The sequence below is a fragment of the Urocitellus parryii genome, chromosome 5, assembly GCF_045843805.1.
Source record: "Urocitellus parryii isolate mUroPar1 chromosome 5, mUroPar1.hap1, whole genome shotgun sequence".
Classification (NCBI taxonomy): Eukaryota; Metazoa; Chordata; class Mammalia; order Rodentia; family Sciuridae; genus Urocitellus; species Urocitellus parryii.
This window is the reverse complement of record NC_135535.1, coordinates 180,874,350-180,887,778: the sequence shown is the minus strand read 5'-3', so window position 1 is coordinate 180,887,778 and position 13,429 is coordinate 180,874,350. Positions and strand designations below refer to the sequence as shown.

The 13,429-nt window shown below is 46.6% G+C and overlaps 1 protein-coding gene across 1 annotated transcript in view; it reads left to right on the top strand.

The window, feature by feature from the left end:
• Pik3ap1 (phosphoinositide-3-kinase adaptor protein 1) overlaps nucleotides 1–13,429 on the top strand; it is a 114,433-nt gene that overhangs the window by 85,236 nt on the left and 15,768 nt on the right. Inside the window, exons 11-13 of the mRNA XM_077799111.1 lie at nucleotides 2,368–2,433; nucleotides 4,178–4,383; nucleotides 7,595–7,667. Of these exons, the coding sequence (XP_077655237.1) occupies nucleotides 2,368–2,433; nucleotides 4,178–4,383; nucleotides 7,595–7,667 (345 nt within the window). The remainder of the gene's footprint in view (nucleotides 1–2,367; nucleotides 2,434–4,177; nucleotides 4,384–7,594; nucleotides 7,668–13,429) is intronic.

Below are 13,429 nucleotides of genomic sequence, written 5' to 3'. Positions count from 1 at the left end.
TTAATAAGACATTAGCAAATCATACTCAGCAAAATATTAAAAGATTATATACCAAGAACAAATTGGTTTCACCAGGGATGCAAGGAGGGTTCAAATCCACAAATTGATAAATGTGCATTTATTGATAAATTAATAGAAGTAAAGACAAAAATCATGTAGGTATCTCAACAGAAGCAGAGAAAGCTTTTGACAAAATTCATATTAACTAGTAGTGCCAAGGCACTATTGTGTTATTGGCATTGATCTTGAAGTTTAAATATGCATGATGATAATGAAAGCTAACATTGAACATGTGCTGGACACTGTTCTAAGCACTTTCCTAGTATTAACTCCCTTAATCCTGATGACAACCCATTGAAGGCGCCCTTATCGTGTTCATTCTACAGGTAAGAAGTGGAGACAGGGAGAGGTCAAGCCTCTTGTGCAAGATCACATGGCTCATACGTGGCAGAGCGAGAATTTGGATCCAGGGAGTCTTATTCAGACCCCAGGGAATTGTAATACCTACTGAGGAAATATTTATCACTTCCAGATTTTCTCTGTTGTTCTTTATTGGTCTATCCCATGTGAGTGTCTTCATCTTAATCCCTTTGGAGCTGTGCACATACTTCACCTGCTCCACTGCTTGGAGTTCTGTCTTGTTGGCACTCGTTGGCCTGTTAAGTGGTAGGTACCCCCTTTTATTCTCAAACTGCAAGGTCTTCCATGGCTAGCTTCAGGTGTTCTGGGATCTGGGTATATCTCCTTGTTCCCATGATCCTTTTCTTCTTCTTCTTTTTTCAACTCAAAACTATTTTTTTTTTAGAGTTTATAGTTATACTAGTAGTTGGGTCCATCTAACAAACTCTTACATGCATGCACTTTTATTTCAGTTCATTATTCCCCCACTTTTCCCTCCTGCCCTCCCTCCTCTCTCCCATTCTCTTTGCTCTACTTTACTAGACTTTCTTTCACTCATCTATTAATTTATATTCGATTGCTTCTTTCTACCTGTGCATAAATGTGAGGTTCCCTATTGTGCAGCTATACATGCACTTAGCATGATTTTCTAAGAATTTATTCTGCACTGCCCACCCCTCTACTCTGCCTCTTGATCTCCTTCTTCTCCATTACTGATCCTTTATCTTTATGTTATCTTATCCTTCCCTCCCTCTTTCCTTAATTTATGTACACACACACACACACACACACACTTAGTCGTAGTTGGACACACACACACTTAGTTGTAGTTGGACACAGTACCTTTATTTTATTTATTTATTTTTTGTGTGGTGCTGAGGATCAAACCCAGCGCCTCACACATGCTGGATGAGCACTCCACTGCTGAGCCACAACCCCAACCCCCTCTTTCCTTAATTTTACCCTAGCTTCTACATATGAGAGAAATAGTTGACCTTTGAGTTTCTGAGTTTGGATTATCTCACTTAGCATGATAGTCTCTGTTTTCATCCACTTAACCAGCAAATACCTTAATTTCATTCTTTTTTATGGCTGAGTAGAACTCCATTTTAAATATAATGTATGTATATATACACCACAATTTTTAATCTTTTCATCTATTAATGGGCATCTGAGTTGATTTCATAATTTAGCTATTGTGAATTGTGCTGCTATAAACATTGAGGTGGCTATATCACTGTAGTATGCCGATTTTTGATCTTCTGGAAAAATACCAAGGAGTGGAATAGCTGGATCATATATGGTGGTTCCATTTCTAATTTTTTTGAGTAATCTCCATACTGATTTCCAGAGTGGTTTTACTAGTTTGTAGTCCACCAACAATGTACAAGTGTTCCTTCCCTCCCACAACCTTTCTAGCATTTATTATTGCCTGTTACCTTGATCATTGCCATTCTGACTGCAGTGAGATGAGATCTCAATTTACTTTTGATTGGCATCTCATGATCCTTTTATTTAATGATCTTGTAAATGCTGACCTGTCCTCTGGCTGACTCTGTAAGTTTGAGATCTTGTTTGTTTGACCTGTCTTTTTTGACCATCTCTACTGCTTCTCTTCAGTTTTCTCCTTCTGGAGTCTTGGCTTACTCAACTAGAAATGGTGTTCTTACATCTTCATTCAGTTTTTTCCCATTAGATTTTTTTTTTAATTTTTTTTTTAATTTTTAATATTTATTTATTTATTTATTTATTTAGTTTTCGGCGGACACAACATCTTTGTATGTGGTGCTGAGGATCGAACCCGGGCCGCACGCACGCCAAGCGAGCGCGCCACCGCTTGAGCCACATCCCCAGCCCTTCCCATTAGATTTTAATACATTATTTTTTTTTTGCAAAAGTTATAGAGCCCTGAAGAAAGAAAAAAGAAAAATGCTTTTTCTTTTACTCAGAATATTATTTCTCTCACAGTTTTTGCAGAAAAAAGTCAAGAGCGGCCTGGAAATCTCTATGTTTCCTCAGAGAGCATCAGAAAAGGTAAGCCAGCTCTTGTCCTCACATCCCTTGGATAAATTGAGGAGAGAGGAGAGAGGTGTTCACATCTCAGGGAGGGGGGCGGGTTTCCAAGTATAACAACAACAGTTCCTTGGCATTGCCAAATAGAGAGACCCAAGAGGAGGAGCTGTCTGAAAATCCTGTACTGGAGGTAACAGAAGAGGGGGAAGAAGCAGGTTCCCTAGGCTGTTGTACAAATTGATCATACAGAGGACACTTGAAAGTGTCCGTTCAGCACATGAAAGCACAATCTAAACCTTGAGACTGATGCCAACAGAATGCAAGTGGTGACCCTGCACCCGGTCTTTCCTGTGATACATACCTTTCAGGTTACCTGTTTATCCTGTCTATGCTAGTTCAACTGTGCTTTGATTCAACTTTGTTTTGAAAGACATTTTTTTTTTCCTGTCGAGTAATAACTTGTACATGTCATTTTTCTAAGAACTTGTAGTGGAAGTTTGAGGAACGAAGTGCTGCCTCTGCATTCCTTCCTGGAGGGTCTCTACTGGAGAATCTGTCTCTTTGCTTGTTCACATTGTTGACAGAATTTGTTCTCTGTGATTGTAAACCTGAGATCCCCTTCTCCCGCTGGCTGCTAGTGGAGGGCCAAGCCATCCCCAGCTTCTGGTGACCAGCCAGCCATGCTTAGTTCATAACCTTCTTCCTCGATCTTTTTTTCCTCTTGATTAATTTGCATGTGCTACATAGAAGCATATGCAAGATCCCTTCAAGTCTTTTTTGGTACCCACTGGTGAAGCCATCTCTCTTTTTCCTTCTTGCTATGTCCCGAAATCACAGTGTCCAAATGGGGTTGTGCTGAAGGAATTTGGAATCAAGTAGCCCTACATGAATTGAGAAGTAAAATGTCCAGTTGTCCTTACATATCCCAGTGGCCCCATTCTCTCTGCAAGTAGTTCATTTCCCCACAGAAATGAGGTCATAGCCTGGTTAGTGGGGTGGCTGGCTTCATATTTCCTTAGAATCTCCAAAGCAGAGAGCTGTGCATTTGTAATATAGAAAAGAGGTGGGCACAGAACAACCCAAGGATGTAACCCAGCATTTCATTTATACCTGGAGGTATTGGACCTGGGCCACAATTCCAATGGCATTTCAGTCTCCTTTGGCATTTCATGGCTGTCTGTCCACAATTGTTGCTCAGAGACAGGGTGGGAATGAAGCTGGGAGATACATCCTGGGTATATTCTCGGAGTGCACTGGAGTCTAAAGAAGTGGTTCTCAAATGGGGGTGACTTTGCCCTTCTTTACCCAAAGGATGTTTGGCAATATCTGGGGACACATTTGGTTGTCAGAACTGGGGAAAGGAGTGCTACTGGCACCCAGTAGGTAGAGGCTTGGAATGCTGCTGAGCATCCTCCAATGCACATGACAGCCCTGCAATAAAGAATCATCTAGCCCCAAATGTCAATAGTGTCAGAGTTGTGGTCCAAAGGTGCCTCGATAATTAAGGCTTGGAGGATCAAGTGACTTCACGCCTCCCTTTAATGTTGCAGCCTCTTCTGCTTTCAGATGACAAACTTTGAAATTATTAGCTGCTTCCCTCTCACCTGATTTTGTGTCATATTTTCCCCTTGTTGGTTTTGCATGTAATTGTTCCTTTGGGCCATGTCCTCTCGAGCCTGTGACCAGCCTCATTACCCCACCTTCTTCCTCGGGTGTGCTCTCCCTAGTGAGGAGCTGTCAAGCTGAGTTCTGCCATTTTTTCCAGAGCCGCCCGTCAGGCCATGGAGGGACAGGCCCCAGTCGAGCATCTATGACCCATTTGCCGGGATGAAAACACCAGGCCAGCGGCAGCTCATTACCCTGCAGGAGCAGGTGAAGCTGGGCATCGTCAACGTGGATGAGGCCGTGCTGCACTTCAAAGAGTGGCAGCTCAACCAGAAGAGGCGATCTGAGTCCTTTCGCTTCCAGCAGGTAGCCAGCTCCCTCTGCATGCTCATGTCACTTCTCAGCTGGACAGTGGAGTGGGGGCCATGGCCGTCTTGTGCGAATCTATACTGAGCACCTACAGCTGTGCCTCTGAACATCTGCATGGGTGTCCCTGTGAGTCAGGAGCCCCGTGTCTGTGTTCCCTTGTCTGGAACCCCACAGTTCCCTGGCTGAGAGCTGGATGGCTTTTTGGGGTACTGTAGCTGGAGGTTAGGAACAAAGACTCCTCTGTACACCCTAATTCTGTTACTCTGCACTTGGCCCTTAACTTCTGCTTCTCAGGTGTTTTTTTTTTTTTTTTTAATATTATTCTTTCTCCCTCTCCCTGTGTCCACCTCTCTATTTCTTACTTTGTTTTGACAAGGTTTTACTAAATTGCCTAGACTGGTCTTGAACTCATAGTCCTCCTGCCTCACCTCCCGGTGGCTGGGATTACAGGCCCTCCCCCCGCGCCCGGCTCAGCCAGCTTTCTTCTTTACAGTCTTTCCCTACTCTCAGAGCCAAACCTCTCACAGAAGGATCCCTTTTTAGGACTCAAAGAGAACTTGGAAGGTTCCCAAGAAATATGATTAAATGAACAAAACAAGTTACAAATACAAAACCACTCGAGTTAAAACAACTCCTACACCGACAGGCTGCGTTTCTCCAGGCGCCTGGGCGGCACAGGCAGAGCCCTGGAAAGGGTCAGTGTGCGCCTATCCCAGTGGTTACCTGTGGGAGGGACTGAGATTAGAGGACAGGGCGTCACAGACTCTGGCTTTAGCTATGTGGTTTGGTTTTTCATGAGAATAGATAATTCCACGTTTTAAATCATACTCCATGTATATATGCTAAAAAGGAAGATAGGGGACCCATGAGGCTAAGAAACACGTCCACTTCCCTACTAAGTGACTGAGTCAGGATTAGAACTATTGCCTTTCAATCTACCTCCTGTGGTGTGGATTCTAAGTCCTGTTCTCACAGTATCTGAGACACCAGCTACTGGGGCAGGGGAGCTTGTGGCAGCCACCCAGCGGTGACCCTGGTGTTCTGGGGTGGATGAGGCGGTGAGAAGGCTGAGAGCAGTGTGTGGGCGCTGTGCTAGTGTGGAATAGACCTGGGCACTTCCTCGCCTCATAGCATGCGTATAAAGTAATCATTACACCCATTTTACAGAAAACTGAGGCTTGGAGAGGTGATTCCATCCAGCTCCGGCTCCCTCTGACACTCCACCTTCCTCCTCTTAGTGCTCCTGAGAATGGGGCACCCTCCATGCCCGGCTCTCCCTCCCTCCCTGACCCTCTCTCCCTTCCTCTGAGCTCTGAAGGGTGGAGGGCACCCTGCAGGGCTGAGGGCAGGAATCCAGGCCCCTCCTCACTCAGGATCCCCAAGGCTGTTGTTGCAGGTCTGCAGAGAAAAGACTGGCCCTGGACAAACAATGATTTCCCCCCCACCCACCCACCCCGTGTCTATGACCACGTGGCACAGTATACCAGCAGCCAGGCTCCGGAGCCATCAGCCTAAGTTGACACCCTTGTCCTGCCACTTGCAACCGGAGGACCTTGGCCTTGCTGTGCTCCCATTTCCCCACCTCTGAAGTATGAGGACGGAGATTAGATGATGTAAACCACGGAAATCCCTCCCGTGCCGGGCGCAGAGTAAACACATACTGAAGGGAGCTGTCTCTGTGCCTCTTCATCCAAGAGCATCTTTCTTTCCCATGAACTTGCCCAGAACTCCTGGGTAGAGCGGACAACTGAAGTTCAAGTTCAACCCATCAGAGAACCCCTGTCCATAGGAGCACACCCTACTCTGTGCCTTTACAGCCTCCTGGTGCATCCTGAGACTGGTGGGGTGGAGGCTGTTCTGAGGCCCCTCTGTTCTATTTCCTCAGCCTCTCTGTCTGCCCCCCTATCTTCTTCATCTCCCATTTCTACCAGAGTTTCCCTTCAGCTTCTCTGTGCAGGTGACTGTTGATTCTGAGTCTCCAGTGCCACAGTTCCAGCCACCAGCAGGATGTGTCCTTCTGAGGTGCCCTAGACCTGCTGCGTGTCCAACACAAACCGTCCTTCCAGACTGCTTCCCTTTTCCCACTCCCTCTTCCTGTTTACTGCTCTGCCATTTCCCAGAGACCTCAGGCCAGATTCCAGGATTCTATGGCTCTTGTCCCATGTCCCTCCTGTCCGGTCAGCTGCAGACCTCGCCTGGTCATGTTCTGTGGCATTTTCCTCTCATATCTGCTCCTGTCTTTCCATTACCCCAGCTGCATCCCCCTTTCAGCTCTGTCACCTGCGTCTAGTCTGTTACCTGGTCTCCCGTGAGGCTCCTTATCTCCAGCTCCTCCCCTCATTTCACCAGAACCTTAAAGCCATGACCCCTGCACAACTTCCAGTGTTTCTGGGCTGCTTCTGGACAAGGCTTATTCTACTCATCCTGCAGTTATGAACTTTCTAGTTTCCCACCTGGGATTCCCTAACAGGGACCTTCTTCTCCAGCCAGATTGTCTGGACATACCCTTCAGGGCATTGAATGCTCAGATGCTTAGCTTCCCTATAGTGCTCAGATACTGTTGTTGTTGATTAACTAAAGTAGAAGCAAATCTTGAGCCTCAAGTATCTATTCAACATTTATTGAATGGCTACTGTGGACCAGATGGCAGGATTATAAAAAGGTACAACACCTGGCCTCTCACCCTTGGAGAGTACACAGTGTTCCTGAAGAGGCAAGGCACACACATAGGCAGGCACACATGCACACATGCACACACGCACACACACACACACTTGCAAGTCAGCATATCCCCAAGTGCTGTCAGGGTGGACACCAAGGCCCAGAGCAGTCTGGGGAAGTTTCAGGGAGAAGGTGAGTCTTGACCCAGGCCCAGAACAGACTCGTGGAGAGAAATCAGCATCCCTCAAGGTCAGGGTGATAGTGAGAGGACACAGTCTCAGAGGCAGGTGTATGAGGAGTGTTTGTGAGCAGATCAGAGGCCAGCTTACCTCTGGGGTGTCTGTGGAGGAGGGCAGTGGGTTATAGGGCTGAAAATGCTGCCGAGAGCCAGAGAGGAGGGAAGAGACGTTATTGTGGAAGAAATGTCTTTCTTTAGGTACAAATGTGAAAATGTTTTAGGCCTTGCCTATAGCTTAAAATCAGAAGGAAGCTCTAGACTATTCAAAAAGTGTAATTCTGGAATATACTTACTTTTTTTTCCCCCCAGGAAAATCTTAAACGGCTAAGAGATAGCATTACCCGAAGACAGAGGGAGAAGCAAAAATCAGGAAAGCAAACAGGTATGTGGCTTCCTGGGACGCTGCACCGAGGAGCAGTTGTCCTAACTGTTGTGGCCTGAATGAGCAGACTGCTTGCCCAGCACCTGTCTCTCCCTCTATTTACAGATCTGGGTCCTCTACTAGACTGTGAGGATCTTTCAGACAATGATTCTGTCTTGTTGATTCTCTAAACAATCTAGTACCCAGCACACCAGAAACACATGCCCACAAATGAATGAATGGAGGGAACTCTGCACCGCTCCACTCTCCTGCTCAGAGATGGCAATCTCTTCTCCTGAGGCACGCCACTCTACCCCTGGCACTTAGGAAGACACATGTTCTTTGAACACAGAAAGCAAAAAGCCCATTCAGTAAAGCCCATTCCTGTTTAGAGGGGAGACTGATGTCATCAGAGTCCACACGACTCGTTGCCGCTCGAGGACCTGCTGTAGCAAGGCTCCTCGGTGCAGCCACAGGGCTGAGCATTTCAGCTGCGCACACTGCAGACTGGGCCTCTCTGCTCCCCTTGACTCCCCCTCCCCGAGGCCACCCTGTGGCACCTCCACCCTGAGCAAGTATCTGGCATATTCACACTGCATCTTGTCACCCAGAGCCTCCGGCCTGGTGGGTGTTTTTTCCCTGGCCGGGCTTCTAGAAAGAGGATCTGGTGAGAAAAGGCTTTCAGAGGCCCTCAGTCCTGAAGGAGGCCCCTCCCCTGAAGAGCTAAGTTGAAACCTAGCCTTGCTTTTGTGCGGCTTCATAGTCTGCATCCAGCTGCCATCAACCCCCCACTCCTCATGAGCTTCCTCAGGCTGGTGCTATCCTGGTCCCCAACAGGACACTTTCCCACCACAGGCCCCTTGCTCATGCCTCTTCCTTCGCACCTGTGTTCATATAACTGGGCTGCGAGACCCCACCTGGCAGCCTGTCTTCTGGGCCCACTGCAGGCCACCAGGTTCCACCCCCATTCCAGCATCTACAGGACCTGCTGTCTCTTCCATTCATCTGGCACTTCTGTTTTACTGCTCTGATTGCTGTGACTTCATTCCTTCATTCACGCCACCAGCAATCCCCAGGGGTTCTGCCTCCAAACTACACCCTAAATCTGGCCATTTCTTTTAATTTTTTTTCTTAGTTGTAGTTGGACAGAATACCTTTATTTTATTTGTTTATTTTTATGTGGTGCTGAGGATCGAACCCAGCGCCTTGCACATGCTAGGCCAGTGCTCTACCGCTGAGCCACAATCCTAGCCCCTGGCCATTTCTGACCATCTCCTGTGCCACAATTGCAGCCTAACCACCATCATCTCTTGCTGAGACTGTTGCAGTAGCCTCTTCAGTTGTCCCCCCATGTCCACTTTTGCCCCTTTACAGTTAATCCTCCAACTGCAGCCAATGCCTTTTTTAAAGTAACAAATCAGATAATGCCACTCCCTTGCTCTAAGCCATTCAGGGGGGGCTCCTGTGCCACTCAGTTGACAGCAAACTCATCATGTGGCCTGCAGAGGCCTACATGAAGTGACCCCTAAGTTCATCCTCCATTTTCCTCCCACCTTGTATCCCACCCCACTCCCCCATGGATTCTTTTATGTTTCTCTAACCAGGCAAGATTATTTCTCCCTCGGGGCCTTTGCACTTGCTGTTCTGCCATCTTTCCTGCTGGCTCTTTTTCATCCTCAAAGAAGACTTTTCTGCCATTCTTCCATGATTCACTTCCTGTTGCCTTGCTTTCCCCACTTTTGTGTAGTACAGGCCAGAATTGCCTTGTGGTTATGGCCTAGAACCCTGCCTCCCTCCTGCAGTAAGCTCCATGAGGGCAAGTATAAGTCTGTTTTGTGCTCTGCTGAATCCCCAGTGTGCAGTACAGTGCAATGACGGAGCTCATGAAGTCTCTGTTGGAATGATTGGTGTCAATGAAATGTGACACCGTTCATTCATTCCACAAACACTTATTGGGCAGTAGGCCTCCAGCCAAATAAAGAATCCTATGGAACCCTGTCTTTGCCCTCTGGTAGCTTATGAGTTAGTTGTCTTTTTATTCATAAAAGTCTGAGTTTCCCTGCAAGCTTCTGTCCCCTGATGCCTAATATAGTGTAATGTGGAAAATCATAGCCTAGTGAATGTTCATGATTTTGACTGTCAGATGGAAGAGGGGCTAAATGTTATATAACTGTGGCAGAATCAGAGAGCTTCTGCCTGTGGGTCCAGATTTTAAATTTATGCTACCGCTACAGATTGTTATGTGCTCTCCTGGTGGAGAGGAAGAGAAAGCAGAGATGGCAGAATGTCTGGCTCAAGGTCTGGTCTGCACAGTCGTCTGAGGGTCAGATAATAGGGCTCTAGGTGGTAAAAGGGCTGAGGTACATTTTAAAACTAGAGTTCATGAACCCAAAGATAGAAGCCTTGATTAAATGAAACATTGCAAGCTTTAAATACAGGCAGCACCAAGAAACCTGTGATTTGGTGGTGCTCCCAGTGTCTGAAGGCCCAGGAGTTGTAGCGTTGGAGTCACATGTGCTCAGCAGTCTGAGCCTTCTGAGTGTCATCACATCTTTACCACCCCCCTGGTTCCACCTGGCACCACAGGAGATACTGAAGCAAGAGAAGTTTCCATGCAGGAGATCAAGGGTCATAGGCATGATCCCTGGACCAGCAGGGTTGGGGTCAGATTTTTGCTCACTGCTAACTAGGAAGCATGAGTAAGATGCATCACAATCTAGTAGCCTCTGTCCCTGTCTGCATAATGGCAAAAGCAAAAAGTGCCCACCTGTTAGGGTTGCTATAAGTAAGCCAGGGTATCACCTGTGCCTAGCATAGTGCCTGGCACATGGAAGCACTCTAAACCCAGCTGCCCCTGTGATTACACATGCCCACTCACAGGCTGGTATCCTCTCAGGCAAGGCCTTCCACATTGAGTGTATTTCTCTTGGACTTACCATCCAGGAGTGGGCCCTAGAATCATGAGTTCACCCAAGACTAATCAGGCTCCAGATGAGTGATATCTACCTATTAGTAGTGATAGTCTAAATCAGAATGGTCAATATCTAAAATTTTCTAATGAAGCATGTCTCAATTCCCTCCAGCTGCTCCCCAAGAAGCAGACCCTTTGATAAGATTTTTCTTGTTAATTTTTTAAAAACTTTTTATATCAGGTGATTTAATTGAGCATAATAACTATCAAGTATTAGGCTATATATAATTGGACACTTTATTAGTCAGTATTCCATCTCTGTAAAAAATACCTGAGATAATCAACTTATAAAGAGAAAAGGTTCATTTTTGACTCAGAGTTTTGGAGGTTTCAGTTCATAATCAATTGGGCCCATTGCTTCAGACCTGTGGCTGGAGCATCTGGCAGAACAAAACTGCCTCATGGCTAGAAAGTAAAAAAGAGAAAGAGGGAAGGGATGAGGTCTGATTATCCTCTTTAAGGGCATACTCCCAATGACCTAAAGACCTCCCACTAGGCCCCTCCTCTTAAAGGTTCCACCACCTCCCACTAGTGCCAAGTTGGGGACCAAGGCTTTTAACACATGGGTCTATGGGGAGGATTCCAGATCCAAACTTGAACAGGCACTGAATATTAATGACTAGGGATGGCAGCAGTCCACATGGGGAGAATGTTCTACCCCACAGGCCTCAAAATTCGTCCTTGTTTTGCATTTTTATTATATTAAAATATGCATAACACCAAATTTACCACTTGAACCATTTTTGAGTACAGTTCCATGGCGCACAGTGCATTCCCCAGGCTGTGCAGCCAGCAGCACTTCCGTTTTTTAGAATATTTCCCTTCTCTGGCAAGGAACTGAGAGCAGATAGCCCGAATGGAAGGTGATCCCAGGGGACAGAGCAGGGGGTGGGGAAGTGACACAGAGAAGGAGTCAAAGGAGAACACCTGCTCAGCGTTACCCTACCTGAGGAGCAAGCATTTATATACCAGCTCCCGTCTGTCATTGGTTGAGGCCTGCTGGGAGGGGGCACTCATAATTTGGCTATCTTAGGTAGTTGGAAGTTGGACCCTGGACTGCAGGATGAAGCCCAGGGGCGTCAGAGCATTTGCCAAAGAGAAGGTATCATTTATGGCTGAGTAGATATGATTTATTAGTTAGCTCTGTAAACCTTGATTGTGTACTTACATGCTGGCTTGAAGTTACCTGTTCTGTGGCTTTTCACATTGAGCTCCTTGAGGGGCCTCGGGGCTGCAGTATGTGTGTTTATGGGGGTGGGGGTAGGAACTGGGCTGAGGGAATGGATTAGGGTCCCGGGGCTGGGGCCACTTAACTCTGCTTTGATCATGCAGCTTTTAAAAATCTGTTTTCTGTGTTGAGCTTCTGTTGTCACTAAAGGAAAGAATTCTGTTTCACCAAAAACAAAAAGCATTTGAAAATAATTGGCACGCAATCATTGTTCTACAGGAACATTTGGGTTGATGAGTGGCATTTCTGCCTAAAGGGCCTTTTCTAAGAATGTAACTCACTTTCCACACAAAGACTCAGTCTTAAATAGGCAACTTCATTTGTCTTAGCAAAATTGTTATTATTTTCTTTAACAGGGGTTGGAATACTAAGGATAATTGAAAACGGAGCCTCTGCTCACGATGGTGTGCTGGTTTTTTTTCAGCCTCAGAGAGTAGCTTTGCTCTTACTGGGCTGGGGCTGGTGGCAAAGGAAATCAGCCAGGGCTGGTGTGACTTGGACCTTGGTGAATGCCAGGCCCCACAGAGAAGACAATTCATATTTATGTTCTGGGTGTATCCTATGACACAGAGGAGCAGCTGAGTCCCAGGGAACCCACATTTGTGCCCCCTCTTTGTCACTGAATTACCGTGCAATCCAGAACCGTTCCCTTTAACCACTCTGTGCCTCGGTTTCCTCACTGGAGTTACACTGACTTACCTACTTAGTAGAGAAGTCATGGCGCCCGGGGGGAATACAAATGTCAATGAAGACACTTTGGGAAAGTGCTATGCCAGATAATAATGATAATTATTCCTGACATTATACCTTTATTCAAGGAGTGTCAGGATTTTGTAAGCATGTAGACTGGCTCTACCTGATTTTTTTGAACTTTTGACTCCCATTTTTTTTCCCCTGTGTGTTTTACTTTCCTTCCTCATACAACCGGTTGAGGGTAGAAAATTGCCACCTTGAAGTTAATTAAACAGACAGGAGCCTCCCTTTAAAAGATGATTTTTTTTTTAAATGTAGGACAAAGCTGAGATGGAAAAAAAAAATAATGTGACATCTGTGTGGGTCCTGGGACCCTGGGGCTCATACCTGGATGCCTGGCTCTTCTCTGTCCAAGTGGCTCCAGACCTGGTTGGGTGCTTCCACTGGACCCTTGTAACCAAGAGAGCCTCAGGATGTGTAAGATTCTGCAGCACACCAACAGCTGGGAAGCTGCTTGACACGAGGCCCAGATGGTGCCCCTGGACCCAGAGTTCTACTGGACTGATGATAATACCATTGATTTCTTGGGTGTTGTAGGGATTCAGTGACCTACAAATATGGAGCCCCTTAGAACTGAGCCCTGTGCACAGGATGGCCTGTCGTTACTGCCAACCCCTACATAACCCCCACCTCAGACAAGGGGAGTAACTCAAGAGAGGTTGACTGACTTGCGTGATGCACTGCACAGCTGCTGTGCGTCAGGGCTGGGATGCCACAGCATGTTCTGTCCACTCCCTGTGCTTCTCTGCCTCTCTCAAGTCTGGCTACCCCGCCCTTCTGTCTCCCAGCTTGGCCACTTAGCATTCCCTGGAAGTCCAGTGCTGATATAGG